The sequence below is a fragment of the Drosophila obscura genome, unplaced genomic scaffold, assembly GCF_018151105.1.
Source record: "Drosophila obscura isolate BZ-5 IFL unplaced genomic scaffold, ASM1815110v1 contig_186, whole genome shotgun sequence".
NCBI lineage: Eukaryota > Metazoa > Arthropoda > Insecta > Diptera > Drosophilidae > Drosophila > Drosophila obscura.
The window spans coordinates 6257672-6281969 of NW_024542774.1; the positions used below are offsets into that span (position 1 = coordinate 6257672).

The 24298-nt window shown below is 48.2% G+C and overlaps 9 protein-coding genes across 11 annotated transcripts; 5 read left to right on the forward strand and 4 right to left on the reverse strand.

The window, feature by feature from the left end:
* Positions 1–561: 561 nt before the first annotated feature.
* LOC111074499 (protein stum) lies at positions 562–8910 on the reverse strand. Of its 2 annotated transcripts, XM_022367300.2 has the most exons (9): positions 7860–8910; positions 7300–7794; positions 4645–7235; positions 3993–4575; positions 1509–2144; positions 1350–1455; positions 1154–1280; positions 898–1092; positions 562–828 (listed from the first exon to the last, which is right to left on the reverse strand). In XM_022367300.2, exons 1-9 carry the CDS (start codon positions 8702–8704, stop codon positions 719–721), a joined length of 5688 nt encoding a protein of 1895 aa, XP_022222992.2. In that variant the 5' UTR covers positions 8705–8910; the 3' UTR covers positions 562–718. The 2 variants fall into 2 exon arrangements, with proteins under 2 accessions (XP_022222992.2, XP_022222993.2); XM_022367301.2 differs by lacking the exons at positions 3993–4575; positions 4645–7235; positions 7300–7794; positions 7860–8910 and adding an exon at positions 2988–3209.
* Positions 8911–13287: 4377 nt separating this feature from the next.
* LOC111074488 (dr1-associated corepressor) lies at positions 13288–14664 on the reverse strand. Its single transcript, XM_022367288.2, has 2 exons — positions 14508–14664; positions 13288–14311 (listed from the first exon to the last, which is right to left on the reverse strand). Exons 1-2 carry the CDS (start codon positions 14547–14549, stop codon positions 13397–13399), a joined length of 957 nt encoding a protein of 318 aa, XP_022222980.2. The 5' UTR covers positions 14550–14664; the 3' UTR covers positions 13288–13396.
* Positions 14665–14749: 85 nt separating this feature from the next.
* LOC111074510 (cx9C motif-containing protein 4) lies at positions 14750–15290 on the forward strand. Of its 2 annotated transcripts, none has more exons than XM_022367312.2 (3): positions 14750–14933; positions 15004–15176; positions 15231–15290. In XM_022367312.2, exons 1-2 carry the CDS (start codon positions 14867–14869, stop codon positions 15153–15155), a joined length of 219 nt encoding a protein of 72 aa, XP_022223004.1. In that variant the 5' UTR covers positions 14750–14866; the 3' UTR covers positions 15156–15176; positions 15231–15290. The 2 variants fall into 2 exon arrangements, with proteins under 2 accessions (XP_022223004.1, XP_022223003.1); XM_022367311.2 differs by having other exon boundaries at positions 14755–14933; positions 15004–15151; positions 15207–15290.
* LOC111074509 lies at positions 15216–15482 on the forward strand. Its single transcript, XM_022367310.2, has one exon. The coding sequence runs from the start codon at positions 15216–15218 to the stop codon at positions 15480–15482; it is 267 nt and encodes an 88-aa protein (XP_022223002.1).
* A 3-nt stretch (positions 15483–15485) lies between these two features.
* On the forward strand, positions 15486–15703 carry LOC111074511. Its single transcript, XM_041592931.1, has one exon. It carries the CDS (start codon positions 15486–15488, stop codon positions 15681–15683), a length of 198 nt encoding a protein of 65 aa, XP_041448865.1. The 3' UTR covers positions 15684–15703.
* On the forward strand, positions 15703–17171 carry LOC111074507 (GPI mannosyltransferase 1). Its single transcript, XM_022367309.2, has one exon. It carries the CDS (start codon positions 15703–15705, stop codon positions 17101–17103), a length of 1401 nt encoding a protein of 466 aa, XP_022223001.2. The 3' UTR covers positions 17104–17171.
* Positions 17123–18040, reverse strand: LOC111074487. The gene has a single exon (XM_022367287.2). It carries the CDS (start codon positions 17851–17853, stop codon positions 17206–17208), a length of 648 nt encoding a protein of 215 aa, XP_022222979.2. The 5' UTR covers positions 17854–18040; the 3' UTR covers positions 17123–17205.
* Positions 18041–18135: 95 nt separating this feature from the next.
* Positions 18136–19424, reverse strand: LOC111074508. The gene is made up of 3 exons (XM_041592930.1): positions 19317–19424; positions 18642–19259; positions 18136–18600 (listed from the first exon to the last, which is right to left on the reverse strand). Exon 2 carries the CDS (start codon positions 19249–19251, stop codon positions 18790–18792), a length of 462 nt encoding a protein of 153 aa, XP_041448864.1. The 5' UTR covers positions 19252–19259; positions 19317–19424; the 3' UTR covers positions 18136–18600; positions 18642–18789.
* A 1870-nt stretch (positions 19425–21294) lies between these two features.
* LOC111074489 lies at positions 21295–22675 on the forward strand. The gene has a single exon (XM_022367289.2). The coding sequence runs from the start codon at positions 21719–21721 to the stop codon at positions 22316–22318; it is 600 nt and encodes a 199-aa protein (XP_022222981.1). The 5' UTR covers positions 21295–21718; the 3' UTR covers positions 22319–22675.
* Positions 22676–24298: the final 1623 nt, after the last annotated feature.

Here is a 24298-nt window from a genome sequence, read left to right on the forward strand (position 1 = left end):
CAAACTGGACCCTGCCATTATCTAGCCAATGCATTGGCTGGTCATTAGAAGAGCTCGAGAGGAGGAGCAGTAGCAGGAGCAGGAGCAGGAGGAGGTGGGTTCATTGCCATATAATAAAAATCTCATATTTTATTCAAATTGGTAATGCGAGGAGATTGAGACAAAGACAAAGGCAAAGAGAGAGAGAGGGAGTGATAAAGTTGGAGTACTCCGTTTCTTTCTGCTCATTGACATTCATTTTTTGGGTCGTCTTTTTTTTTTTTTAAGGATCTTCTTGTGCACATTTTTTCTTTTGTCTTAGCTGTGCATAGAAAATTGAATTTGGTTGGTGGAAAAGTGTCCAACAATGCGGGTTCGGCCAAGGACTCCACACTGCAGGAATCAACATTTCATCCGCACTCATTTGGCCATTTTGTGGGGTCTCATTCATGCGATTTATAGATTTATATTCATGTTGTATAGAATCTATGGTTTTGCCTTTCCACCGAAAAAACTCTTGTTATTTTAAGTGGAAGTTTAATGATTTTAATACATAGATATGTATACATTTATGTAGTTAAGTTCTGTTCAAAGGAAGTATTGTTCCACTTTACTTATCATGGAAGTACATTTGGAAGTGCACGTGTCTGTGGAATCTACAGTTTTGTACAAAGGTATGTATGTACACAATTGTATAAAAAAATCACGTCCTTGGAATGTGTCGTGGTGGACTGGATTACTATGTCTTCGCCGGCTCAGTCTCACCGGCCGCAGTGGCCGCCAGTTGGGCCTGGCGTTGTTCCTCCTCCAGTTCCAGCCGTTCCACCTTTTTGATCTTGCTCAGTTTCTCTGCAATTCGGAGGGAATCTTTGGTGAAGTTTGCTCTCCAATGGTTAGACAGCGAATCATCACACTTACTTGCACATTTCAGCATAATAGTACCCCACCAGATGGACCAGCCCCAGCCCACGAAGCAGAAGAGTACACAGCAGAACTGCGACACTGCCACAATAATGTTGATTATGAAGGATCCGATCCGAGCCCGGGCGCTGTCGTATTGTGAGAATCGCGGAATGCCCACACACAGGCAGAGGAGTCCCGACAGCAGCGTGCCTATATAGCAGGAGATCTTAGAAGTGATTTGTTCAGTAAGCTGCACTTGTGGCAAACCCACCTAAGCCTGGAAAGACGACGTTACAGAAGGCACAGAACCAAGCCAAATACAGCGGCAGCACAGGAATGGCGCCCTTCATTTTGGATGCGTGTTCCACGAGATCGTTGTGCAGCTTCCGGCGTGTGTCCTACGTGCGGGAAATGGAATTATTGAGTGCTGTAAGCAAAGATCAGATCAGAGAGTATCAGCCACTTGCCTCACTGGGCGGCGGGGCTCTGATGCTCTGGCGGCGAGCATTCGATTCGCGACGCGGCTTCTTGCGACAGCAGAGCATCATTAGCCAGAAACGCTTGCAGCAGCCCCTTTAATGTAAATGGCATCAGGAATAGAAGTATGGATGGTCTGGCAGACTTACTCTTTCGCTATTGGAGCCGTTGCATCGGCAGCTGCAGATGTCATTGACGCCTCCGAAGCACCTTCAAGAACCGATGTGTCAGTGGGCTTGATGCCAAGCTCTGGATCCTGATCCCGCCAGGAAACGGAGCTACCTTTGGGCTTGCTGCGGTTCCTCCGATATGGTATGCAGAAGCAGCACTTCTTCAGCTCGGTTTCATTACCCGTGTCGTCCACTTTGTTCACCGAGCGACAGCAGAACACCTTGCTCAAACAGAGGCCGCACTTGCCTCCACGTTTTGGTCCCGTACTCATAGTGGCCTCCTGCTTCACGCTCGGCGGTTCCGGCTTGTCAGTGTCCCCGGGCGGGGGCTTCTTCCGGCAGCTCCGGCAGCAGCTCGACTTGAGCCAGTCCGTCACCTTTTTCTTCTTCGGCTTGGTCTCATCAATCACTTGGACATTGGTGGCGGTTGTGGCACTACTGTTAGCACTCCATAGCACAGGTTGATCCTCGGCCGAGGTGTTCCGTTCTCGTCGAAAACAGCAGCGGGAGCAGCGACTGCGACGACAGGGCATGAACAGTGAGGAACAGCAGCGACACAATCCCTTCTTATTGGCATTATTGTCCTTGTCTTCCAGGAACTCTTGGCTGCTGGTTCTGGTGGGAGAAGAATAGATTTTAAATAGCCTCATAAATACTTATTAGTCGCTTGTCCGCGGTCTCCGCATGCTAGCCTTGACTGGTAGCCAGGACCGGATATAAGCTTTTATGGCTTCAGGGCTTGGCAAGGTGCCAAGAGCCGGAAGTGCTGTATGATTGGAAAGTTGTTAGCAGAGCTGCGGAGCCAAAGTTCAAGTTTATGGGATACTCCTGAAGTACTTCCGCCCGTTGTATGTGTATAAATTACTCATACTCATTCGCATGGAAAGCATTAACACATCTGATGGATGATGGATGGATTATGCAGATGTAACACTTTGTAGTCCAATATATTATTGCAGCTCTATCTGCTTTTTATCCTCCTCTAAAGAACCTTTTGTGAAGGTAATTCGCTCACCCGAAATGTCAACTCAAAACACGAGAATCCCTTCGGGTCGCTTACACAATTTGCATAGGCCCAAAGAACGTAAAATTTATATTGTATGGGCAGCCATGTAGTATATGTTTTTGGGGCTTCGAACGCCTTTAATTCCGTTGTGCACGAGCCAACGACCAAACGCAATTTGGAGGTCGGTAATTTATTTGACCCGCGCTGAGCGGAATCGTATGGAATCCAACAAAACTTCGAGCTTGGAGTACTCGTGGCAGAGTGACAACAATCGGAATGAAAGAAACTTTCTTCGCATTTAGTTGCCAGTTTTCGTATTTAAATTAATCGGCAAGGTCGTCGTCGGTGCGTTCAGTTGACGAACTATGCCACAGCTATGCCCACTGATGGCAGACGATTAAGTATAATAGGAATAGGAATCTGGAAGCTAATGCTCCTTGAGCTTACGTTACCTAAAGAAATACTTATCGCCATCTATGAACGAGTCCTGCGTCAGATCCACCGTATATATAACCGAATTCTTGCTCGTTTCGTTCAGCATTTTTGCAAATTAACTGAATTGTTTCTCGGATTAAATGTGGGAAATTCACAGGCACTCTCTATGGGTCTATGGGTCTATTGGGGTTTTTGAGAGTAGAGCGTCGGGAGTCGCCTCACGGGAGCTTGGCTGCGGTTAGCGCGATTGTCCGGCCGAAACTGATTTGTTATTGCGGCAAGAAACTTAAGTCGTGTTGCGAAAATACTTTTAGCTCCGTGCGATATGCACGCTATACCATGCCCGTACGGTGGGGCTACCCTGGAGTGGACAGCGTCGCTCATTTCTACCAGCGAGTCCATGGGTCAGGGTGCCCACTGTAATGGGTCGGTCACACGTTTTCTTGGGGTCTCGCATGGCACACACACACAAGGATCCGGGCATATCGGTTGGCTGGAAAAACAATGCAGTGAAGGACATCGTTACCTTCGCCGACTGCGACCGACCTGACGACCGACCGACGACGACAAGGTAGGGAACGGATTTCCTCAAAGGCGGTCGTCTGGTGTGGGCTCCCGAACCCCCAGCCGTTCCATAGACCCCCACTTCGTGTTGTGTTCAAAATTTATTGACGCACTTATGAGTGGCTTGACGGACCTGTGCCCGACCGAACCACCACGACAGGCAGCACCAGCGCCAGCCCACACGGCACTCTAAGATGTTGTTGCTGTTGCTTTGGCTGTTGCCGTTGTTGGGGGTTTCCTGTATGTAAATTGACGACTGGCCAGGCGCTGCAAGCCTTGTCCAGCTCCTTACGTGGAGACTCTACGGTCGAGGCAAAAAATTAGTACTGTCCGTTAGCCTTCCCGCCCAAAAATTCCACACAAGGCAGGACAGATCCTCGTGGGGCTAGGCCCATGAATATTCATGGTGTTTCCACCAATATTAATAAGTTTTCCAAGAGGGTTTCCCCGCTACTCACTTTGCCATGCCACCACTACCCGCCGCGGAGCCGCCCTGTCCGTCCGGAGAGCGTCGCTTGGCGTCCACCTTGAAGTCCGCTCCGTTCTCGGGCGTTGGCATCACATGGCCGCCCAGATCCGACTCGGACACGTCCAGAACTGTGGGCAGGTCGGAGCTCTCGCACTCCACCTCGGGCACACTGGATATCGTTGCCCGCTCATTTGGGGGGTGCACCACAGAGACGGCCGCCTCGATGGGCTGTGTGGGCGGAAACGGAGACTTTGCCTGCTCCGCCGAGCTCTGGGCAGCATTGCCCCCATCCGCTGTCCCTGTCCGTGACTCGGAGTCGCCTGGCTTGGCCGGCATCGAGCCAGAGGTGGGAGTGGGAGCGGCAGAGGCAGGGGCATCTCCAGTGAGGCCCATGTCGTTCTCCAGAGTCTTCAGATCGGTGAGGTTCTCGCTGATGGTCTTGTGGATCTCATCGGTGGCCTCCGTGACGGTCTTCTGTATGTTCTCGAGCGTTTTCTGTGACTTTTCCAGAATGGCGGCCGGCAGACCGCCAGCATCATTGGACTTCATCCGAGCAGCGGGACTCGTGGCCTCTGCAAGGAAACAATACGAAGAGATAATCATAGCTTGGGTCTGGGCGAGCATTCAGTTTGGAATCTCACCTTCGGTTTCGTGCGCGATCTCTGGCACTGTGGCCACCTTTCGATTCTGCGGCGAGTCCGCACGACTCTTTTGGCTGAGCATGCTCAGCCGGGAGCTCATCCGCACCAGCTTGGTCATGTTCACGCCTTGGCCTCGGCGCCTCTCTGCTGGCGTAGAGGGGACGGTCACCTCGCTCGTCACCGCCGGAACGGCTTCGGCTGCCTGGAGCACCGCGCTGCCCACCTGGGCAGCCAGTGGAGTCATGTTTGCTGCTGGTGCTGCTGCTGCATCCCCTCCATTGGCACCTTTTTCGTGTACATTCCCCTGGGATTTGCTGGCCGTGGGTGCGGGCGGTCGCTTGGTCTCCGTTGTCGCCGCTCCTCCAGGTGGCTTGGCTTTCATCTGCTGGGATTTGGTGCGCGGCGGAGCCACTGGTTGTCCCTGTCCACTGCTCTTGGCTGCTGGCTGCTTTCCCTTCTCGGCTTTCGCATCCTTCGCTGCGGTGAGTGTGGAGGATGGCGCCTTGGGGGCTGGCCTTTTCCCCGTTCCCTGTTCCCTTCTGACAACTGGTGTCCGCTCCGCGGCCTTCACAGCTCTCACAGATTCTGTCCTGGACTTGGGTTTGGCACTTGCAGGTTGCTTGGGTGTGGGCTTTGCCTTGGGGCTTCCTTTTGGCGGCACTTTGCCCGCTCTGGCTGCCTTGGGTGTCGTTGCCGGCGCTCCCTTGGTCTTCTTGGGCGACTTTGAACGCTGCTTGGATGATGACGGCGGCGACTTGGACCCCATCTTGTCGGACTGTCGTGTGGGGATGCGGGAGCGGGAGTTGCGACGCGACAAAGTCTCCGGTATCTCTGGCTTCCCCCGAATGGACACGGACATCCGTCGAGCCTGTGTGGTGGCCGCCGGACTGATGGACTTTCGACGCCCCAGCATGCCGCTGGCTGGACTCAATGAGATGGACTTCTTGCGACCGGGTTGCGGCGTGGTTCCCCGTATGCTCCTGTTCCTGGCCATGGTGATGGGCGAGACGCTGGAGGATCGCAGCGAGGAGTTTATGCTCAATCGGGAGTTGGCCCGTGAGTTGCTGCGGGAGTTGGCCTGCTCCCGGGCCTGCTCCATGCGAGAACTTGGCCTGGAGGGCGGCCCCCTGGACACAGATCGCGACTCTCCGGGTCGCGCACTCTCCCGTGACGGCGTCCTGCTGTGGACCATCGCCCGAGAGGGCGAGCGACTCGTGCTTGCCCGTGAGGTGCGCCCCGAAGCGGTTGGAATCGTGGCCACAAATTCCTTCGACGGCGAGCTGGAACGAGATTCTACTCGGGAGCCAGGCTGACTGCGAATCGGAATGCGGGAGAGCGAGTCCCGACGCGTGGACACCTCGGACTGGGTGTCGGCAGCGTCTCCAGCGTGCCCCATCATCGAGGCTGCATGGTGGCCAATCTGCGGGGATCCTCGGCGCCCAATCAGCGAGGATCCGTGGGTGGGACTCTGCCCGGAGCTGCTGTCCTTGTTGGGAGTGCCGAGGATCGGGGACAAGCTGCTGGGCTTTGCGATCTTTCCGTGCTTCGCATGCGGCGGTGGCTTTGGGTCCCTCTGGTGGACGGACTGTCGTCGCGGGCTGCGCCCTGGGATTGGCGCCTGCACCGACTTGCGACGCAGCCGCGACGCTGGCAGTGTGGCGAGCGATGGGCGGCGGAAGCTAAAGTCCGAGGTGGTGGCGGTTATGCTGCTCAGGTTGGAGCTGCGTCGGTCCGAGGCCGTTTGGGTGGAGCTCCTTCGCTCCGGCGAGGTGGAGCTGGAACGACGACGAGCCTGCGCGTGGCCGGGGTCAAAGGATGACCGTGGACTCGGTGCCAGGGCCAGGTCATCCAGGCTGCACCAGTTAGAGCGAGGAGGGATGTGGGCGAGCGCCTCCTCCCGGTTGATCACCTTCAGGAGTCCGCGCTGCTTTCGCGTGGGGTTGTGGTTTGGCTTCAGTGGGCGTGGCAGTCCGCCCGGCGGAAAGACGGCCGCTTCCTTGCCCAGGTCCATGGCGGAGTAGTGCAGCCGCGGAATGGCGCTGCGATAGGGATCGGCTATCAGCGGCAGGCTCTCCATGCTCTTGATCCGCTGCCCGTACCCATGCGACAGCTGCTGCGGCAGGCTGATGCCCATGGAGCCGCGTCGCTGGGCCCGCGGCGTGTACGTGTCTATGGAGGAGGTGAGCGAGTCCCGCTGCTGGAGGATGCCCTTGGAGGGAGTCGCCAGCTTGCTGCGACTGTGGCGCCCACTCATGTTGAACTGCACCGAGGGCCGTGGCGAGTCATCGGCTGTGTGGAGTGGATGCGACTGGGGCTGCTGGTGGCTGGTGCTGGGATACGGCGAGTAGGCCAGGGATGATCCCGGCAGCTCAGGCAGTCGGGAGTCGCTGGGAGTCTTGCGACGCGGCAGGATCGGCGGCTTGGTGGCCATGGATGAGGTAGTCGATGTCGACTGTATGGAAGCGTGCCTCCTGGCGGCGGTGGCGGCGGCTCTCCTGGCGGGGCTGTACGCCGGCGACGGTTGCGGTTGCGGCGAGCGCACTGTGAGGATGGTAAATGCAGTCTTCTTGTGTGGCCGTGGTTGCTCCACGCTGGACGGAGAGAGTCAGAAATTAGAGCTGCCCAGGAGAGGGAGAGGGTGTCTTTCCCACTTACCGATAGTCCCCGCCCACGGAGATGGAGTCCTTCATGATGATCGGGGACATTTCCCGGTTCATTGGGGGTGGGGCTGGGCATGAGCCGACACTCGCCTCCGTGTCTCTGCAGCTTCTCTGGTGGTGGTGGCAAGGAGGCGGGTCAGCGGGTGGCGGCGTCGGCGGGCTGTAGTCCTCGAGCAGCTGCCGCTCGCTCACCGCACTCATCCGTTCCAGCTGCTGCTCCAGGTAGTGCTTCGGTGAGAGTATGACGTCCATGTCCTGCATCGCTGACTGCTGCTCGCTGAGCCCGGTGGCCAGCCGCTCCTCGCCTCCGCTGCTGGAGCTGTTCATGTCCTGGATCATCGTGGCCAGCGGGGAGAGCGGCACCTCCTCCTGCTTCATGGACATGATGTTCTTCGAGCTGGGCCGCAGCTTGGGGATGCGCGTGAACTCCGGAAAGTGCTGGGCAGCAGGTCGGAACCAGTCCCTGCCCGCGTAGGAGTCGCTCAGCAAACTGCAACGGATAGAAAGACAGACAATAATGCATTGACCGATGGACGGGATGGGATGGGCTCTTACCCCTGGTGATGCTCCTCTGAGGTCATGGTGGAGACACTCTGCTTGCCCGCCGTACGGCTGGGCGTCTGTGTTCGCTCCTCCTCGCGATCGAAGTCGGAGCGTGGCATGTACTGCGACTCCTCACTGGGGTTGGCCAGGTCGTACATGTCCGGCTTATTGAGGATGTCGTCCGGCGCCAGGAGTCGATAGTTGGGCGAGCCCAGCTGTTCGGAGCTCGAGCCGCCGCTGGAGTTGGGCAGGATCTGGATATCGGGCGGCTGCAGGTGCGGAATGAGCGATGCCCGGGGTGTTCTCGTGTAGGGAATGTTCGAGAAGATCCTCTGCCTGAGCCGCGCCTCGTTGCCCATCAGCGCATTTAGGGCCACGGCGGCCACAAGGGCATCCTCCTCCGAGCTGGGCATCTCCAGCGAAGCAGATCGCAGCGTCTCAAAGGCCGCCGTACCGAAGTACTCCTCCACCTGCGTGGGCGGGGGCACGGGATCCCCGAAGAGACTGCTGTATGGCTGAGAGTCCCGCTCCGAGCCCAGCTCCAGGACTGTGCTGGCCGTCGGCTGGCGTATGAAGCTCTGTGTGGATGTGTACGTCGAGGGGGCCATGCTCGTGTGGGCGTGGGAGTGCTGCTGGTGGTGTGGGTGTGGGTGGGTGTGGGTGTGGTAGCTGTAGTCAACCGGAATGATGGCCGGCTGGAACCTGTTGTTGGGATCGCTGCCTGTTGAACCGGGTCGTGGATGGGTGTGGGTGGGGGCATGGGTGGTCGCTGGGGTGTGTGGTGTTCCGGCTGGCGTTGGCATCGGGGATGGGGATGGCGATGGCGATGATGATGAGTACGAGAGGGTCTGCTGCATGATTTGACATTGGTACGGTCGTTCGATCGATCCCTCTCTCGCCTACTATGAGTCCTTGTCCATTCTTCTGGCCATGTCAAAGGATTACGCAGGATACTTTGCTATATTTTGTTTGTCCTTCGCTTCGTTTCGCTTCGTTTTGGCTGCAACAGAACCACCAACAGACGCCAAAAACTGTTTATTCAAAAGCAACAGAGAAACACTCGTATTCGTATTCGTATTCGAAAATCACTCGCACACAATGCATAAATATTCTTGAGCTTGGAACAGAACAGAAGAGAACAGACCAGACCTTCCGGCCATTGCAATGTCAGTGAGACAGTCAGTCAGTACACGCGACGCGGGCGACCGTGGGCAACTGAAAGGAAAAAGCCACCGCCAACTGCCTGCCGTTTTGCTCCCAACTTTCCGATTTGCACTGCCAAAACTGTGGCGAAAATAGTAATTATTATTATTATTATTTGTACGAGTATATTTTCTAATGCCATTTCACTCCATTTTGCATCCTATAAATAGCTGCGTGTGCCGCGCTGATAAACCCCATGCAATCGGAATGCAACACCACATCAAGCACTCCAACTCCACATCCATATCCAACTCCACATCCAACTCCCCAGGCCGTTAAGCCAACGCTAACGAGAGCAGAACTTGATGAGCGCTCAACAGTCTTCGGGCTTATGGCTGGGAGATGGATGGTGTGGTGTTATGGCAATGGCTACGCTACGGCTACGGCTATGGTTTTGCATTGGATTGGATTGCATGTTGTAAATTGCCGCATTAGTGACTGCACTTGAGGACCGCCCGAAGATGTTGGGGCTGGCTGCCAGCAGCCAGCAGACACCAGCTATCAGCTGAACATGATGTTTTAATTGCTCTCCCTCTCTCTATTTTCATACAGATACTGCGAATATTGGATGGAACTGCTTGGTGGGGGTACGCGGTAGGCAAATTGTAGTTTTATTTTGTGGCATGACGTAGGCCGCTTGAGAACAGGCACAGCGACGGGTTGGAATGGGATGGGATGGGATGGGGCAGGTGTGAATGAGTGCCATTCTTCGCATTGATTTTCCTTTGCCTAATATTTAACCTACATTTTATGTGGCGCTACTCGAATTTCGGTGACACACTTTGGCTCACAGGAAGTGACTAGACCGGCGTGTTGTGTTATGGCCATGACGCGTGCCGGCCCTGTGCCTGTGCCTCTGCCTGTAAGTTGGTTTTTGCGCAAAATTTTCCCTCTACTATAAACACTTTTCTGGATTACAGGCACTTTTCCTGCATCTCATTACGGCCTGGGGTCACACTTTAAGGAACGTTTTTAATGACTTAAACCCCCGGGCAGATTGGTACAGGATAAATGATGTCCCAGCCTTATGTAATTGCTATTTAAATTAGTTTCAATTGTGCAGCAGAGTAAACTCTAATAAAGTATCATTTACACAGAAATGCCGCGAAAAACGAACATTGGAAATGGCGAGCGAGAGCGATTGCGATTGAGCCCACCGATGGGCTGGGCTGCCGTTGGCACTGCCTGAATAGAACTGACGACGGCGCCACGGCGCGGTAAGTGAGCAAAGAAAGCCTTCAAGAGAAATATTGCCTACACTTCAAATTCAAACAAAGCAAAGCAAGTCACAACAACACAACACCAAAGGAAGCGCCACTATGTATAATAATAATAGTATGTTAGTTTGTAGTGTGCACACGCAGACACGCTGAGATACTTCTACGTACCAAAGAAACAACCAAGAACTCTGCCTTACACATCTCGACTATTAGATACCCGCCGCAGCTCTGGTTTAGTAGCTTATAGTTCCAGTTAGTGGACAGCTTTGCAATGGTAGTGGCGAGATATTTAGATATAGCCTTAAAAGGGCAATAAGTCTTTGATCTTGATCGGTGTATCTGAGAGCGTAATGAGGAATATATATATCACTCAATCGAACCACTCGAACAAATACAAAATATACTCCCCGATTAGTGGGCATGCAACAAAAGAAAAGAAATGTAAAAGCAATCGGCAGCGCCAGTGCTGCCAATTCGCCGCACTATTTCGCCGCACGGCGGGGCGCTGCATTGCCCGTAGGCGTAGCTTCTCTCTGGCCGGGCCGGGCCGGGCCGTGTTGTGTTGTGTTTGCATGTTTGGTTCATCTTCTCTGCCTTCTGCTGCTTAGACAACTTTTGATTGTTTCCCAGCGCTGAGCTGTGACACCTGTTGGCATGTCTCTGGCACGCGATGTCCCTACACACACACACACACAAACACTCAATATATCCAATACATAGTATATTATATGTATATGTAGGTCCTATATTTTTGATACACTTGATACACACACTTCCCGGTCTTAAATCATATTTTTGGGATGCTCCCACTGACGGGTATCTGCACGCACGTGAGGCATGGCATCGCATGAGACTCCAAGCCACGAGGCTAGGATGTGGCAGCCAGGACATGGACATAGCCGAGTCGAGCACAGGCTGGGTACAGTGCGGTTTTCCTTGGCTTTGGAATAGGGTCAAAACCGCAACAAATTTCATTTTGCCTTGTGCAGCGGCAAAGAGTCAACAACACTTGGGGCTCCACGGCTCTCCTATGCCCACGGCGCACTGTTGCAACATCAAGACAACAGCAACAGAAAAAGGTGAAGCAAAAGCAACAGAAACAACGACTATACTCGTAAACCCTCTAACAAAACCCACTTGACTCGGCCTGGGGGCTGGGGGCTGACTCTTAAGTGGCAGTGACGGGTGGGAAAATCCTTGGCTAATGTCGTGATAGTCCCCGACTACCCCAGGGCGACCGACGACTCCAGCAAAAACGTTGAGTTCGTTTCCCCAGAGCAGGGTCCAAAGTCATAGGAATTCCTGGAGACATCTATGAAGTTAACTTTTTGCCGTTGGATGGTTCGGCGTTGTTCCATTTTCATGATATTTTTTTTTAATTTAGATGTCGCGTCAAGTTCTTGTTTATCGATCGTTTTGAAGTGATTTTGGATTTAATCGCGATTTGTAGTTTAGCGAATTTTGAAAAAATATTGAAAATAAAATTGAATTTTAAATGGAATACCCAAAAATCACAACACGCATTGGCATCGATCCGATGCACTGCACTCGCCGTTCGTAGAAAAACTAATCCGCCAAAGGCAAATACCTTCTTATACGTGTGGGGCTATCGTCGTCCTGCGCTCTGGGGATGACCAGTCGAGGCGGCCGCCGAAGGAGTCGCCGACCGAGGACGACGATTGTCGAAGCCGCCGTTTGGGCCAACGTACACACACGTACGGGTATACGTGGGTCAGTAAACCTACTTCCGGTTGACATAAATACGCCTTGGACATGAAAACTTGGCACTGGCGGCGCGCCGCAAGTTGTTTTTATTGTTTCAAACTTTTTACCATGACTCAAGCCAAATGGACACCCATAGTACCCGGGCAGCACAACACACACCACACAGCACACACCACACACAACAATGGAGGAGTGCAGATCTGGATTTCTTTTTGGGGGAAATTGAATTCACGAAATCGTGTCTCCTCAGTGATGGGGCTTCCACTTACTTCCTTCCTTCTCCCTAAATGAGTGACTTTTCCCCCACATAGGAGCAGCTCATCAGCGCTGATCTGGGCTTGGTTCTCCATGGTTGTGTGGGGGTGGGGAGGGGAAGACTAATCATCTCGGCCTTCCCTTCTGCTGACCCTAATCAGCCATGCCAAACCCCAAACGCAAACCGAGAAAGCCAAAATCCCTTCTGACTGTGCTTTCATAATAATTCATATAATTTTAAGCTGCACCTTTGAGCACAAAACAAAACAGAAGGAGCGGCTAGTAATTTCGCTGCAATAAGATTTTCCCACGCGATATTTGACTTTAGTTTCTCCGCTTGTCAGTTTATCCCATCGCACACCTGTGCTATGTACGAGAGGCACATCAATGCTTGACCCACATAGAGGAGCCCCAAATTAATATCAATTGCTGGTCCGAGATTGCGTGTGCGAATATACAAATGTACGAGTCCGAGTCCGAGTCCCCCGCCATCCATTGGGGATTGAAAGGCATTTAATTGTAATTGACTGTGACCGAGGATTACACAATGACTAAGTGGCAGTCGGTGGACGCACCTTGGGCGAAATTAAGTAATACTCGTAATTATTATTATGTGTATATACACATATAAATAGCTTAACGCACAACAAATAAAGGTCACAGTTTACTAGGCCACAGGGAATTCCATGGGCCAATTGTTTGGCCCCTTTGGACGGCTTAGGCTAACCCAAGGTAGTTTCTGGTAATAGTTTAACAATATCCCATACTTAGAGGCAGCTTCCGAGATGAGACTTAAACACTCTAAAATGTTGAACAGAGCTTTGATCATTTCCGCATTGGCAAACTGCACATATCTTCCTCTCAATAAACATTTGCAATAGTTTAAAGTTGATGTGGGCCGCCTTGATGCGCATCGTTAGGCACAGCAAAGCCGTCGAACCAGTTGAGTGGAAACCATCGCTTTCAGCTCGAGTGATCCTCACTCTCTTGATTCGATTTTAGATAAGCAAAGCTAGCAGAGAGCACAGAGGTTCAGCTTAAAATCCAGCATGGTCTTTATTTTGCAAAATTTGTATTGTGATTACTTAGAGCTAGAGTACATATTAATGTATCAATAATTTAAAAGCGCATTCACATAGATACTATTCAAATATTGTCATAGTCTTCGTCTAATTCGAAAATGGTTTCAGTTGGGGTCGTTGTTGCCACAGTGGCCTTTGGAATGATGGGAGCGCTGCTCTTTCCAGCCGTTCCAGCCGCTACAATATTCGTCAGATCGATATTGATAACTGGAGCCGCAATGTCAAAATTGAACTCGGCGTTGGCGGCATCTGCTTCTGCCTCTGGGGTGCACAGGTTGGTGGTCGGCATATGCACGTTGCTGTAATCGATTTTGACTATTGGCTTATTGAGTTCATAGCTGCAGATCTGAGCAGGTATGGCAGTGTCGTGCAACTGTTTCTTATGGTAGGAGTTTGGGTTGGGCGGTCTGCCCCGCGGTGTGTAGGACGGAGTTGATTCCGAGCGAGCCAACTTGGCCGGCACGTGTCCCATCTGTAGCTGGTGCGTGTGCGCCACAGTTGGCACAATGACTGATGGGGTGTGTGTGGATGGGGGGTACTGCTGCTGCTGCTGCTGCTGCCGCTTCAGGCCGGTGCCGTTCAAGCTCATTGAGCGCATGTAGGGGCCGATAGCGGATCCGCCTCCATTCGGCAATGACCGCACAGATGTGGATGGCAGGCTAAGATCGTATGGCGTATCTGAGTCCGGATATTGCTCTGGTGAGCTGTCATCGTTGTAGGAGCTGGCCTCCTCGGCCACACTGATGTCTGGTATATTCCGGACGAGCTCCTTGAGGAAATCGAACCGCTGCTCCGACATAATGCACTGCTTCATATGGGACGTGGACAGTGTCTTGGCATTGCGCGAGTTCGTAATGCGCATCGTCTTTGTTAGCAGCGACTCCACGAATAGCTCCAGCGTCCGGGAAATGATAACGGGTACCGCCTGTGCAACCTTACCAATCTCCTCATCGCTCTGCATGATCTTCTTGATGCGACCCTGTGGAGTAAAATATTAAAATCGAATCAATGCCAAATCACACCTGGCTCATGCCGCTCTACCGCTGCGCCCACAACACAGCGCCTCAGCCTCTGATTATGTGAGTATGTATGTACACATGCATAAAAACTGATAACCCTTGTCGGTGCACGCCAGAGCCCGAAATATTGACCACTTCCGCTTCGTCTGTACTCACCGCTGGGAAGCGCGCGTTGTATTTTTTCTTTTTCGATGGCATTTCTCCTTGTGAAGTAAAATAGCAAGTCCTAGCGAAATATAACAAATGTGTGTGTGTGTTTTTTACACAAGAACAGTTCCTTGGGCCCCAATCAGTGTGACCGCGTATGTATCGATCAAATATACCGTCAGAAATAACTCAGAAATATACATTTTTTGGTTCGTTTTTTCCTTGGTATATTTACGGTATATTTGGATGGTATATTTCTGAGGGTCAGGCGGTATAGATAAATCCGCGGTCACACTGCATACAAGTAGTCTGTGTTATACGAAATTTTAATTTGCGTTTAAAATCAATGAAAATAGCTTTACAATTACATGTCTGCGAACCGCAATAAGGATCCTTGCAAAGCGAACGCCTGCCGTATACAAGCCTGTTTGAACGGTGCGTACCTAAAATGGTTTCTTTCGTTATTATGTAAGCTTGTGCCACTTAACAAACATCCGCATTGCAGAAAACAGATACCAGGAGAATAAATGTGCTGACGTTCTCGAGGCTATGCGCCAATGTTGTCTAAAGTGGCATAAGGTATCGCTTTGTTGCAGTGGAATCGATTTGGAAAAACCATACCTAACAGAAGCATCCAAAGGTGCCGGCAAGTCGTGAGTTTGAGATGCACTTTATGCTGTAAGTTGCGCTAACTTTCATTGCCAACAGTGAAAAATAATGACCATACCGCAGTACAAGCCCCCAAAAGACATTCAAGAGTTGTTAGACAAAAAGGAACAGCAGCCGCCACAACAACAATCTGGTCAGCGTCGTCGTACAGCCGTGCTGCCCAAGCGCAGTTGGATACAGCGAAACCCGCGACTGTTTCAAATCTCTTTCCTGACGAGCTCCCTACTCATATTCTTCTCCAAGCCAATTTACGACGCGTTCATAGCAGATCCCTTGCCTCCCAGTGAGATTCGTGTGCCGCCACACAAACGTTAAGGAATGGAATCGGTGCGCAAAGCCAACCAACGTCTCCGCAACTACCCAATTCTGCTTACCAAGTGTGCCGACAAGGCCTCAGCATATGCCGTTTGTGTGTCGCGCGACCTGAACGTGCAGCATAAGATCTGCGACGCCGAGTTTAAGGAATTTTTGAACTGCATTCGAAAGAGCGCAATGGAACTAAAAACAAAGTTGTAAACGAAGAACAATAAACAAAATGAAACGAACGAAAGTCGCAAGTACCGGATGGCAACGATTTGGCCGTCAAATCCTGCAGATTAGCTTTCGAACCCATCTACTGATCTCCGCTTTACTTCGCCTTGTTCTGATCTGCTACGGACAAATACACGACAGTAAGTCTGCGGTGCCGTACACGGATATCGACTATAAAGTGGTCACAGATGGAGCTCGTCAAGTGCTGGCAGGAGATACTCCGTTTGCCAGGCACACCTATCGTTACAGCCCTATAATGGCATACCTTCAGACACTAAACATATTGGTACACCCGGCATGCGGAAAACTACTTTACGCAACGTTCGATCTACTCATTGCCACTCTTATATATCATCTGGTGCACATGGAGATCAAGAGTCAGTACCAAAAGACTGTGCAGCATCTGCTCAGCAAGTTCAACAGGCCCCAGGAACCAGACCAATCCCTCGATGCGTTGGACGAACGCAGTCATCCGGAAAACATAGCTCGCGCCTCCGCATGCTGTTGGCTCTATAATCCGCTGACGGCAGTTATATCCACCCGTGGCAGCGGCGACTGCTTTTCGAGTTTCTTTGTGATCTTGACCATATATCTGCTGATAAGGTCGGAGCACAAATCGTCGCACAAGCATTGGCTCATCTTTGCCGCTGGACTAGCGCACGGGTTTGTGATCCATTTACGCCTATACCCGTTGCTATTCAGTCTGGCCTACTATCTGTCTTTGTCATCACGTCTAACGCGAACGCCTTTGGACTTTCTACTCCAAGTACTGCGCCCCAACAAGCAACAGCTCTGCCTGGTCCTAGGCACACTTCTCAGTCTTGTGGCCTTCACGTGGACTTTCTATTCGCTCTATGGCTGGCAATACATCTACGAAGCCTACCTCTACCACTTAGTACGCAAGGACTCGCGTCACAACTTCTCACTGCAGTTCCTGCTACAATATCTGGGCAGCGCGACGGCAGTTGGGGAGCCTGCGTTGCTGACGAAGCTCCTGGTTGTGGCGCCACAGTTTTGTCTCATTCTCTACCTAAGCCTCAGCTTTGGCCAGTTTCGTCAGACGCTGCCATTTTGCATCTTCACCGTGGCCTTTGTAATTGTTACCTACAACTCCGTGGTGACCTCACAATACTTCATCTGGTACTTGGCGATCCTGCCCCTGTGCCTGAACAACTTCAAACTCCTGTCGTGGAGCCGATCAATATTCCTGTTGGTACTTTGGCTGTTGGCCCAGGCGCTGTGGCTGCTACCCGCGTATCTGCTGGAGTTCAAAACGTGGAACAGCTTCAACTGGATTGGACTGCACAGCGCGGTGTTTTTTGTAACAAACGGATACATACTAGAACAGCTCTTGAGCCACTATGGATTCACACAATTTAAGATTAGTTATAGGAAGTTACTTTAATCAAGAAACTGTCCATACTACAAGTATGTTTAAAGAAGAGTTTTATTAAATACATATGTAGAAGACGATATCACAATTCAGATAGTTAAAGCTTGTACTTGCTCAGCTCTTTGTAATGTTTAAGTACTTTATGTAATTTAATAGTTTTTCCACTTCCGCAGCGTGCAACTTGTTCACTTTACCGTGAACCACCCAGATGTCTCTGGATCCGATCTTTTCCATCTCGAAAACATTCCCTTGCTTATTCCACACTGCATCGGAAAAGTGTTTTTGAACACTGCGGTACAGTGACCGTGCACAGATTGTACTTATTGTTAATTGGTTAACCTTGATGATGTCGGCTCGATTCCTGTACATGGTTGTCACTGCCTCGGAGTCCTTCCCCAGAGTCTTATCCGTTGACAGGAACATATGGTATAGCCACTTCCGTTCGGCTGGCTTTTCCAGACACAGGAAACACAAAGTTTGGGCGTAGGCATGGGCGTACGGATAATCGTTTGGGGGAAGTACAGGTGGAACGTTAGACTTTAACATAATTCTGCTTAGAATCGTTGGAAATGTTTTAATGGTAATTTTGGGCTGCTCTCGATCTGTAGAAGTAGGAACCTCAGTAGGAGCCTCCTTTTTTTTCCCCCTAATGCGAGGAGTGTCACGACGTCGTTCAGAAATAATCAGCACTGGAGTTTGGGATGACTTAATTTTGTCGGAGGAAGTAGAGGTACTGGTACCACTGTTTGTTTCGACTTCCATTGCTTTTGGTTTATTCCTTCCAACTATACTTTTCTTGTGAATGTCTGTGAAATAACTAAGGAATAGGACACTGAACTCATCCTCTTAAATGGACGGATTGTTGAGTTTTAGCTCGAAATCAAACAAATTATTTCGCCAGAAAAACAACAGAAAAGCTTTTGAGTGATGTTAGTGATGGGAACTACCTACATCGTGCTTTTGGACTTAATTTACATCCGAATGGCAAATATTTATCAGTATACCACATTTGGTTTGAAATTTAATAGGAAAAATGTTAGTTTATCAGATAGATTTAAATTTATTTACGATTTTCGTGCAAGTAACACAAGTAATGATAGATTCTGTTGTTCTGCTCATCTAGGTAGTCTGAAACTATTTCTTGTACTGGTTCCCACTTCATTTCAGACTCGATCACGTTGACATTGATCCAGTGCTCTCGGTTCATCCGATTCTTAACTAAAAATGTAACTTCTTTGGCGTCAACCGTGAATCCTCCGATGATACATCCTGGTTTGAAATTGTCTGGACCGAACTCATAATAACGTTTGCCATTTTTTTTTACTTCCCTTGCTGAAAACCTTTCTACCAATTTTTCGTTTGCATCAGTTGCCAGGTGAGGAACACCTGGCAGCAGTAATTTCTGTAAATGATTCTTGAAATTCTCCTCAAATTTATACTTGTGTAGAGTGTAAGAAGCTTTGCTTGGCTTATTCGACAACACCATAGCTTTCGGTTCCATCGTAGGATCTGAAAGGAATCTTCGCGACTTCTATAATTCCTAAACTTACCCGTCTGATTGTCAATTTCAACTGTTCATGACGACTGACAGCATGATTCAGAGATTTTCACAACAAAAGCTCCCAAAAGTTTTGATAGACCAGAAATGGATTTTTATTCAGGTACATAAATTTAATATAGCTGTGGGAAAATGTATTATCATTTACCATTTTCCTGCAAATAACACAAATAATTATATAATTTATTGTTTTGCTCATCGAGACAACCGGATACTATTTCTTGTACTTCTCCCCATTGCATCTTAGACTCAATCATTGCTTCATTTACCCAGTGTTCTTTGCTTATCCGATTCTTTACTAGTAATGTAACTCCTTTTGGGTCTAACGTTGGTCCAGATATGATCTCTCCAGGTCTAGATTCCTCTGAGCCGAATTGATAGTATTGTTTCCCATTTTTCTTAATTACGTTTGCGGAAAATCTTTCGACTGCATCTTCGTCCGGTCTAGTTGCCAGGTGAGGAGCGTCCGGAAGTAGTAACTTCTGCATACGGATCCTGAATTCTTCCTTAAATGTGTATTCGTTGTGCGTAAGACCCGACACTCTTCCTGAAGTTTCGCTAGTCTCGTCTCCAATTGCCAATACACTTGATTTCAACTCCATCCTGGGATCTGAAAGTAATTTCGATGAGAACAGTGTCCATTTATGCGTGACATCTTTACGCTTACCCGGCTGATTTGGCGCAGCAAGTTAGGTTCTCTATTTATTTACAATTTACAAATGAAATTTCACAATAAAAAGCTCACAACAAAATGAAATGGGGATGGTACATTTATCGCAAGCAGCTGAATGGCACGAAAACATCGGCAGTTTTATTTTTCGCGCACTTTGGCGGTCATTTGAAATATAATATTGTACATCAACAGAATCTATATTCATATAAATATGTGTATTTGAGCAATTACTGTTTCCCATACAGTTATACCATACGTACATACATATATACAATATATATTTATATTTTTGAGGGATCCATTGTTAAAAATGTTCACACATTTACACATTGAACACCGTTCAATATAATGTTTTTGGATGTTTAAAAGCAACAAGCAAAAGTTCGTGTTGATGATCTAAATAAAAGATAAAGTTGTTTGGAATTGGTGATTTTTTTTGCGCCGTTCAACCCGTGAGGGAGCGAGGGACCCAGACCCAGACGCGTGCTAGATAGCGACTGCAGGTGTCTATGATAGGTCGTGGGGGGGTTTTTCTTTCGGTCGAACCATATCATTATTATTTCTGATAGTTTCGTGATGTAAGGGAGCTGCAAGGACGGCGGCCTATCTGATATTTTAGTACACGTATGTAGTAGCTGATATAGAATTGAGAAATTTGTACTTAATATTGTTTCGTTTTATTATTGTTTTATTTCGACTTTGGCTTTTGTCGAGTGGGCCTGAGATAACTCCAGAAAAGTCCCCGTTTACGGCCTTAAAATTGATGAACAGGCAGAATAAATCATATAACAATATGTCTAAAAAGATAATTGATTTGTCAACAACTGCACGCGGAAAAGTGCACCACAAAAAAATACCAGCTGACGCAATCCCCTCGTTTTCTTATGGTCCACCCTTTCCGTTTATTATGCACGGCATTTCTGCTGGATTGCTATGTATGTACATACATATGTATGTCTGTTCTGTATATGGTGCGTTGCGTTGAGGTGCTTTCCCCCCATAAACAAACATTCGCACAAATGTTTACGCTAACATATATGTATTTACGAACGTATGTACATATGTACATACATACATACATATATTCTATGGTCTGATACGCATTTTCAGGTTCTACTCCGATCCGGCTCGCACGAGCGACTGAAATCGAAATGAAACTTTTAATCTGAACTTGAAACGAATATTGTAAGTACAGAGCCGAATATTGTCGAAGCAGAGAGATCTGGAGAAGCGACTCAGAGTCGGAAGCTTTTGGAACACAAAACAGAGAGCGTAAGCGGTAAAGTAAACTGTGTCTGGAAATGTTAATTAATTTCAGGTGCGAATATTATTGTGTATAACGAAACTGGATCGGAGGCGAATAGGAAGTGAATGCCTTAGAGACATATGATCATCTATAGTAACACTATCTTGCCTGGCAACTAACACTAATGTACAGACTAAAAATGCTTGCAAATGCATGCGCAGATGTCCAAATGTAGATCGGAATCTTCTTTTACGGCCAACTTTATCGTCTTATCTAGGGTTATTACCCCTACTTCGCTGAGGTGTTAAAATTATGCGAGAGTTGCTGACAAAATTTACGACCGATACTGGAATCAACAGACTAAACAAACGATAAGAGGAGTTGGCAAAAACCCCACAAATTTGTGGTGTCGTTTTACCAGCTGATATCCGTTCAAATTACTAAGCTCTGGGTGTTTTTTCTATGAACCGCCTCTGATTGCAGATAATATGAATTAGCTGAACAGGCAGAGGGAACCCATTCCAAGGTGTCCGCAGGTGAGTATTAATCACTCCCAATAGGTATTATCACCTTATCAGTGGGCTCCCCAAAAGACAAAGCTCACGAAAAATTATTTTTCCTCATGCCTACTAAGTGTTTTTTTTTTTCGATTCGGGTGGCTCGGGTGAAAATAAAAAAGCCCCGATACGGCAGCCAGAAACGATCGGGCCGGTATAAAAACGGTCGTCGGGCACTGATATCGTTCAAAAGCCGACAAGCTAACATTCAGTCAACATCTGGGACCAGTTTCGTCGCGAAAGTGAACTTCAAATACTGAACAGCGGGAGTTCCCCTTGCGGAAGCAGACATTATCAACAACGCGCATCGCGGATCGCTGTTAGCAACAACAAACACAATTGGATATTATAACCTTAACAAACCAAAAAAACAGGGGACCACCGTCCGCTTGCTCATCACATAGCCGTAGCAGACATTCCCAAAGCGAGAGAGAGCCGACCGTGAGCGAACACCTACACATACCTACATACGTGGTAGAGTAGAGAAAGATATATAGAGAATGAGCCAATGCTGACCGGACTACAGCAACGGTGATTTTTGCGAGTGATTAGCAGTGGAAAGCAACGACAAAACCTGAGGTAATTCACACAAAATGGGAGTTCGTGTGATAGAGGCGGATTCGGCCAGTGATTCGTATGACGATGACGAGTGTTCGACGTGCAACAAAGAGCAATGCAAAGCACCGAATAAGGCCAAAACTGGCAGTGGCAAGAGGAGCCCCTCGCCCCAAGAGGGTGCCAGCTTTATCAGCAGGGATCTGGTGGGCAACTGCAAGGAGTACCGCATCGAGAACAATACCCGGGATCTGCGTATCATAGGCAATGGCAACCGGATAAGGATTGTCAGCAACTCCGGCCAACTTCAGGTCATCGGCAATGCCACTAGATTGAAAATCCAAAGCAATAGTGGTTCCCTCAAGTACACGGGGAATGACGGACGTATCTATTTGGGAAGTAATTCCCAGCAGCAGAGTGTCGACTACACTGGCTGCAACGGCCTCTTGAAGGTCGTGAAATCCCTGGATCTCGACAGCAGCGGCAAGAAGCACAGCAAGCGTGCACACACCCTCAAATCAAAGCAGACACCCAAGCAGACGCCATCGATGGGCATTGAGATCGAAAACAATGTCACGATCGTGAATGGCGTGGCCGGAAATATTGTGATCAAGAATGCCATCAATGTGAGCATATGAACCTAGGAGCAGAGCAGACAGGGAGCTCTCTAAGTAAACCTGGCCAAAGACTAATAATGTAATTGTTTCTTGCCTCTGTATTGAATTGTTCCTAGCAAGTGTAGTCATTAGTCTAATCGTATGTAACTTCCGATTGCTACAAACAAACCATTCAGCATTGTAAAGTATTATACTCCATCATATGTTTAAGTATTTACATATACATATGTATGTGCACAAAGATTAGAGCATTATTTATAGTCGTAGCATAAACCATGATGAACAAAGATTGTGCTTCATTCCAAGAATGAATAATTTCATTAAAGAAACCAAAATATTATGAAATGAAATCATTTTAGGAGTTCTTCTTTCTATTTTTAATTCCAACGCACTCTTTATAGAAGCAGCCAAGGATAGTTTTGCCTCGGAAAAATCCCCCAAGCCGACCACACTGTGCAAATAACAACACAACCTTTTATTTGGCGGGGCCAGTGCTCTAGTATCTTTGCCCACTCTCTGTTGACTTATTCCCATTCATCGCTTCTTAGAATTGCTCTCTTACTCACTGCGATCCTTAATCACAATGACCTATTTCCATTGTCACTGGAAAAATCACCACATATACATATGTACGTTATACGTATATGATATTATCAACATGCTGATTAAATAAATAAATTTCGCTTTTAATAAAAGTTGCCCTTGGAAATGGACTTTTAAGTGCCGAATAACAATTTTTGGGGATTTTTTCTACCCTGGTGACAGCGGAATACACAATACTAAAGTACTACAAAAAAACTTTATACTCAACTGTTTATTTGTACTATCTTTTGGGGTTCCCAACGAATATAATCTACACATTGTACCTAACTTTCAGTAAACAATTTTCCATACAGACTACATCATTCCGATCTATGTACATATTTATATACCGGTGTTACACAACGGCACAAGTAGGATGCAATTCTCAGTATATAAAGATAAAGCGGTCATATCCTTCAATTTTATGTACTCTATAACGGAAGAAAAAAACGGAAGCGAAAAAACTCTTTAACACGCGTAATTTTCGTTTGAATTGTTCAATTTATAAACAATAACAAAGGTACGCATTGCTTTTAGCTAATTGCATTTTCCCTTTATTTTACATTTTTGTCAGCAATCAATTTTAATTTTTCGTTTCATATCAGTCAGCTTTTGTCAGCGAGCAATTAGAATTTTTCGTTTCATATCAGTCAGCTTTTGTCAGCGAGCAATTATAATTATTCGTTTGATATCAGTCAGCTTTTGTCAGCGAGCAATTACAATTTTTCGTTTCATATCAGTCAGCTTTTGGTAGCGAGCATTTATAATTTTTCGTTTCATATCAGTCAGCTTATGTCAGCGAGCAATTACATTATTTCGTTTCAAATCAGTCAGCTTTTGTCAGCGAGCAATTAGAATTTTTCGTTTCATATCTGTCAGCTTATGTCAGCGAGCAATTACATTTTTCGTTTCATATCAGTCAGCTTTTGTCAGCGAGCAATTAATTTCTTTCGTTTCATATCAGTCAGCTTATGTCAGCGAGCAATTAAATTTTTCGTTTCATATCAGTCAGCTTTTGTCAGAAAGCAATTATAATTTTTCGTTTCATATTAGTCAGCTTTTGTCAGCGAGCAATTAGAATTTTTCGTTTCATATCAGTAAGCTTATGTCAGCGAGCAATTACATTTTTCGTTTCATATCAGTCAGCTTTTGTCAGCGAGCAATTACATTTTTCGTTTCATATTAGTCAGCTTTTGTCAGCGAGCAATTATAATTTTTCGTTTCATATCAGTAAGCTTATGTCAGCGAGCAATTACATTTTCGTTTCATATCAGTCAGCTTTTGTCAGCGAGCAATTAATTTTTTCGTTTCATATCAGTCAGCTTATGTCAGCGAGCAATTAAATTTTTCGTTTCATATCAGTCAGCTTTTGTCAGAAAGCAATTATAATTTTTCGTTTCATATCAGTCAGCTTTTGTC

Bases quoted from the DNA above. Each gene is read 5' to 3' on its own strand.
- LOC111074499 (XM_022367300.2), bottom strand. From the start codon at position 8,704: ATGCAGCAGACCCTCTCGTACTCATCATCATCGCCATCGCCATCCCCA. The intron at 2,145-3,992 runs GTGAGTAGCGGG...TTCTCCCACCAG, and splicing joins GGTAGTGGTGGCATGGCAAA to AACCAGCAGCCAAGAGTTCC. The intron at 1,281-1,349 runs GCAAGTGGCTGA...TCCCGCACGTAG, and splicing joins GAGCCCCGCCGCCCAGTGAG to GACACACGCCGGAAGCTGCA.
- LOC111074488 (XM_022367288.2), bottom strand. From the start codon at position 14,549: ATGCCATCGAAAAAGAAAAAATACAACGCGCGCTTCCCAGCG. The intron at 14,312-14,507 runs GTGAGTACAGAC...TTTACTCCACAG, and splicing joins ACAACGCGCGCTTCCCAGCG to GGTCGCATCAAGAAGATCAT.
- LOC111074510 (XM_022367311.2), top strand. From the start codon at position 14,867: ATGTCTGCGAACCGCAATAAGGATCCTTGCAAAGCGAACGCCTGCCGT. The intron at 14,934-15,003 runs GTGCGTACCTAA...TCCGCATTGCAG, and splicing joins TATACAAGCCTGTTTGAACG to AAAACAGATACCAGGAGAAT.
- LOC111074509 (XM_022367310.2), top strand. From the start codon at position 15,216: ATGACCATACCGCAGTACAAGCCCCCAAAAGACATTCAAGAGTTGTTA.
- LOC111074511 (XM_041592931.1), top strand. From the start codon at position 15,486: ATGGAATCGGTGCGCAAAGCCAACCAACGTCTCCGCAACTACCCAATT.
- LOC111074507 (XM_022367309.2), top strand. From the start codon at position 15,703: ATGAAACGAACGAAAGTCGCAAGTACCGGATGGCAACGATTTGGCCGT.
- LOC111074487 (XM_022367287.2), bottom strand. From the start codon at position 17,853: ATGGAAGTCGAAACAAACAGTGGTACCAGTACCTCTACTTCCTCCGAC.
- LOC111074508 (XM_041592930.1), bottom strand. From the start codon at position 19,251: ATGGAGTTGAAATCAAGTGTATTGGCAATTGGAGACGAGACTAGCGAA.
- LOC111074489 (XM_022367289.2), top strand. From the start codon at position 21,719: ATGGGAGTTCGTGTGATAGAGGCGGATTCGGCCAGTGATTCGTATGAC.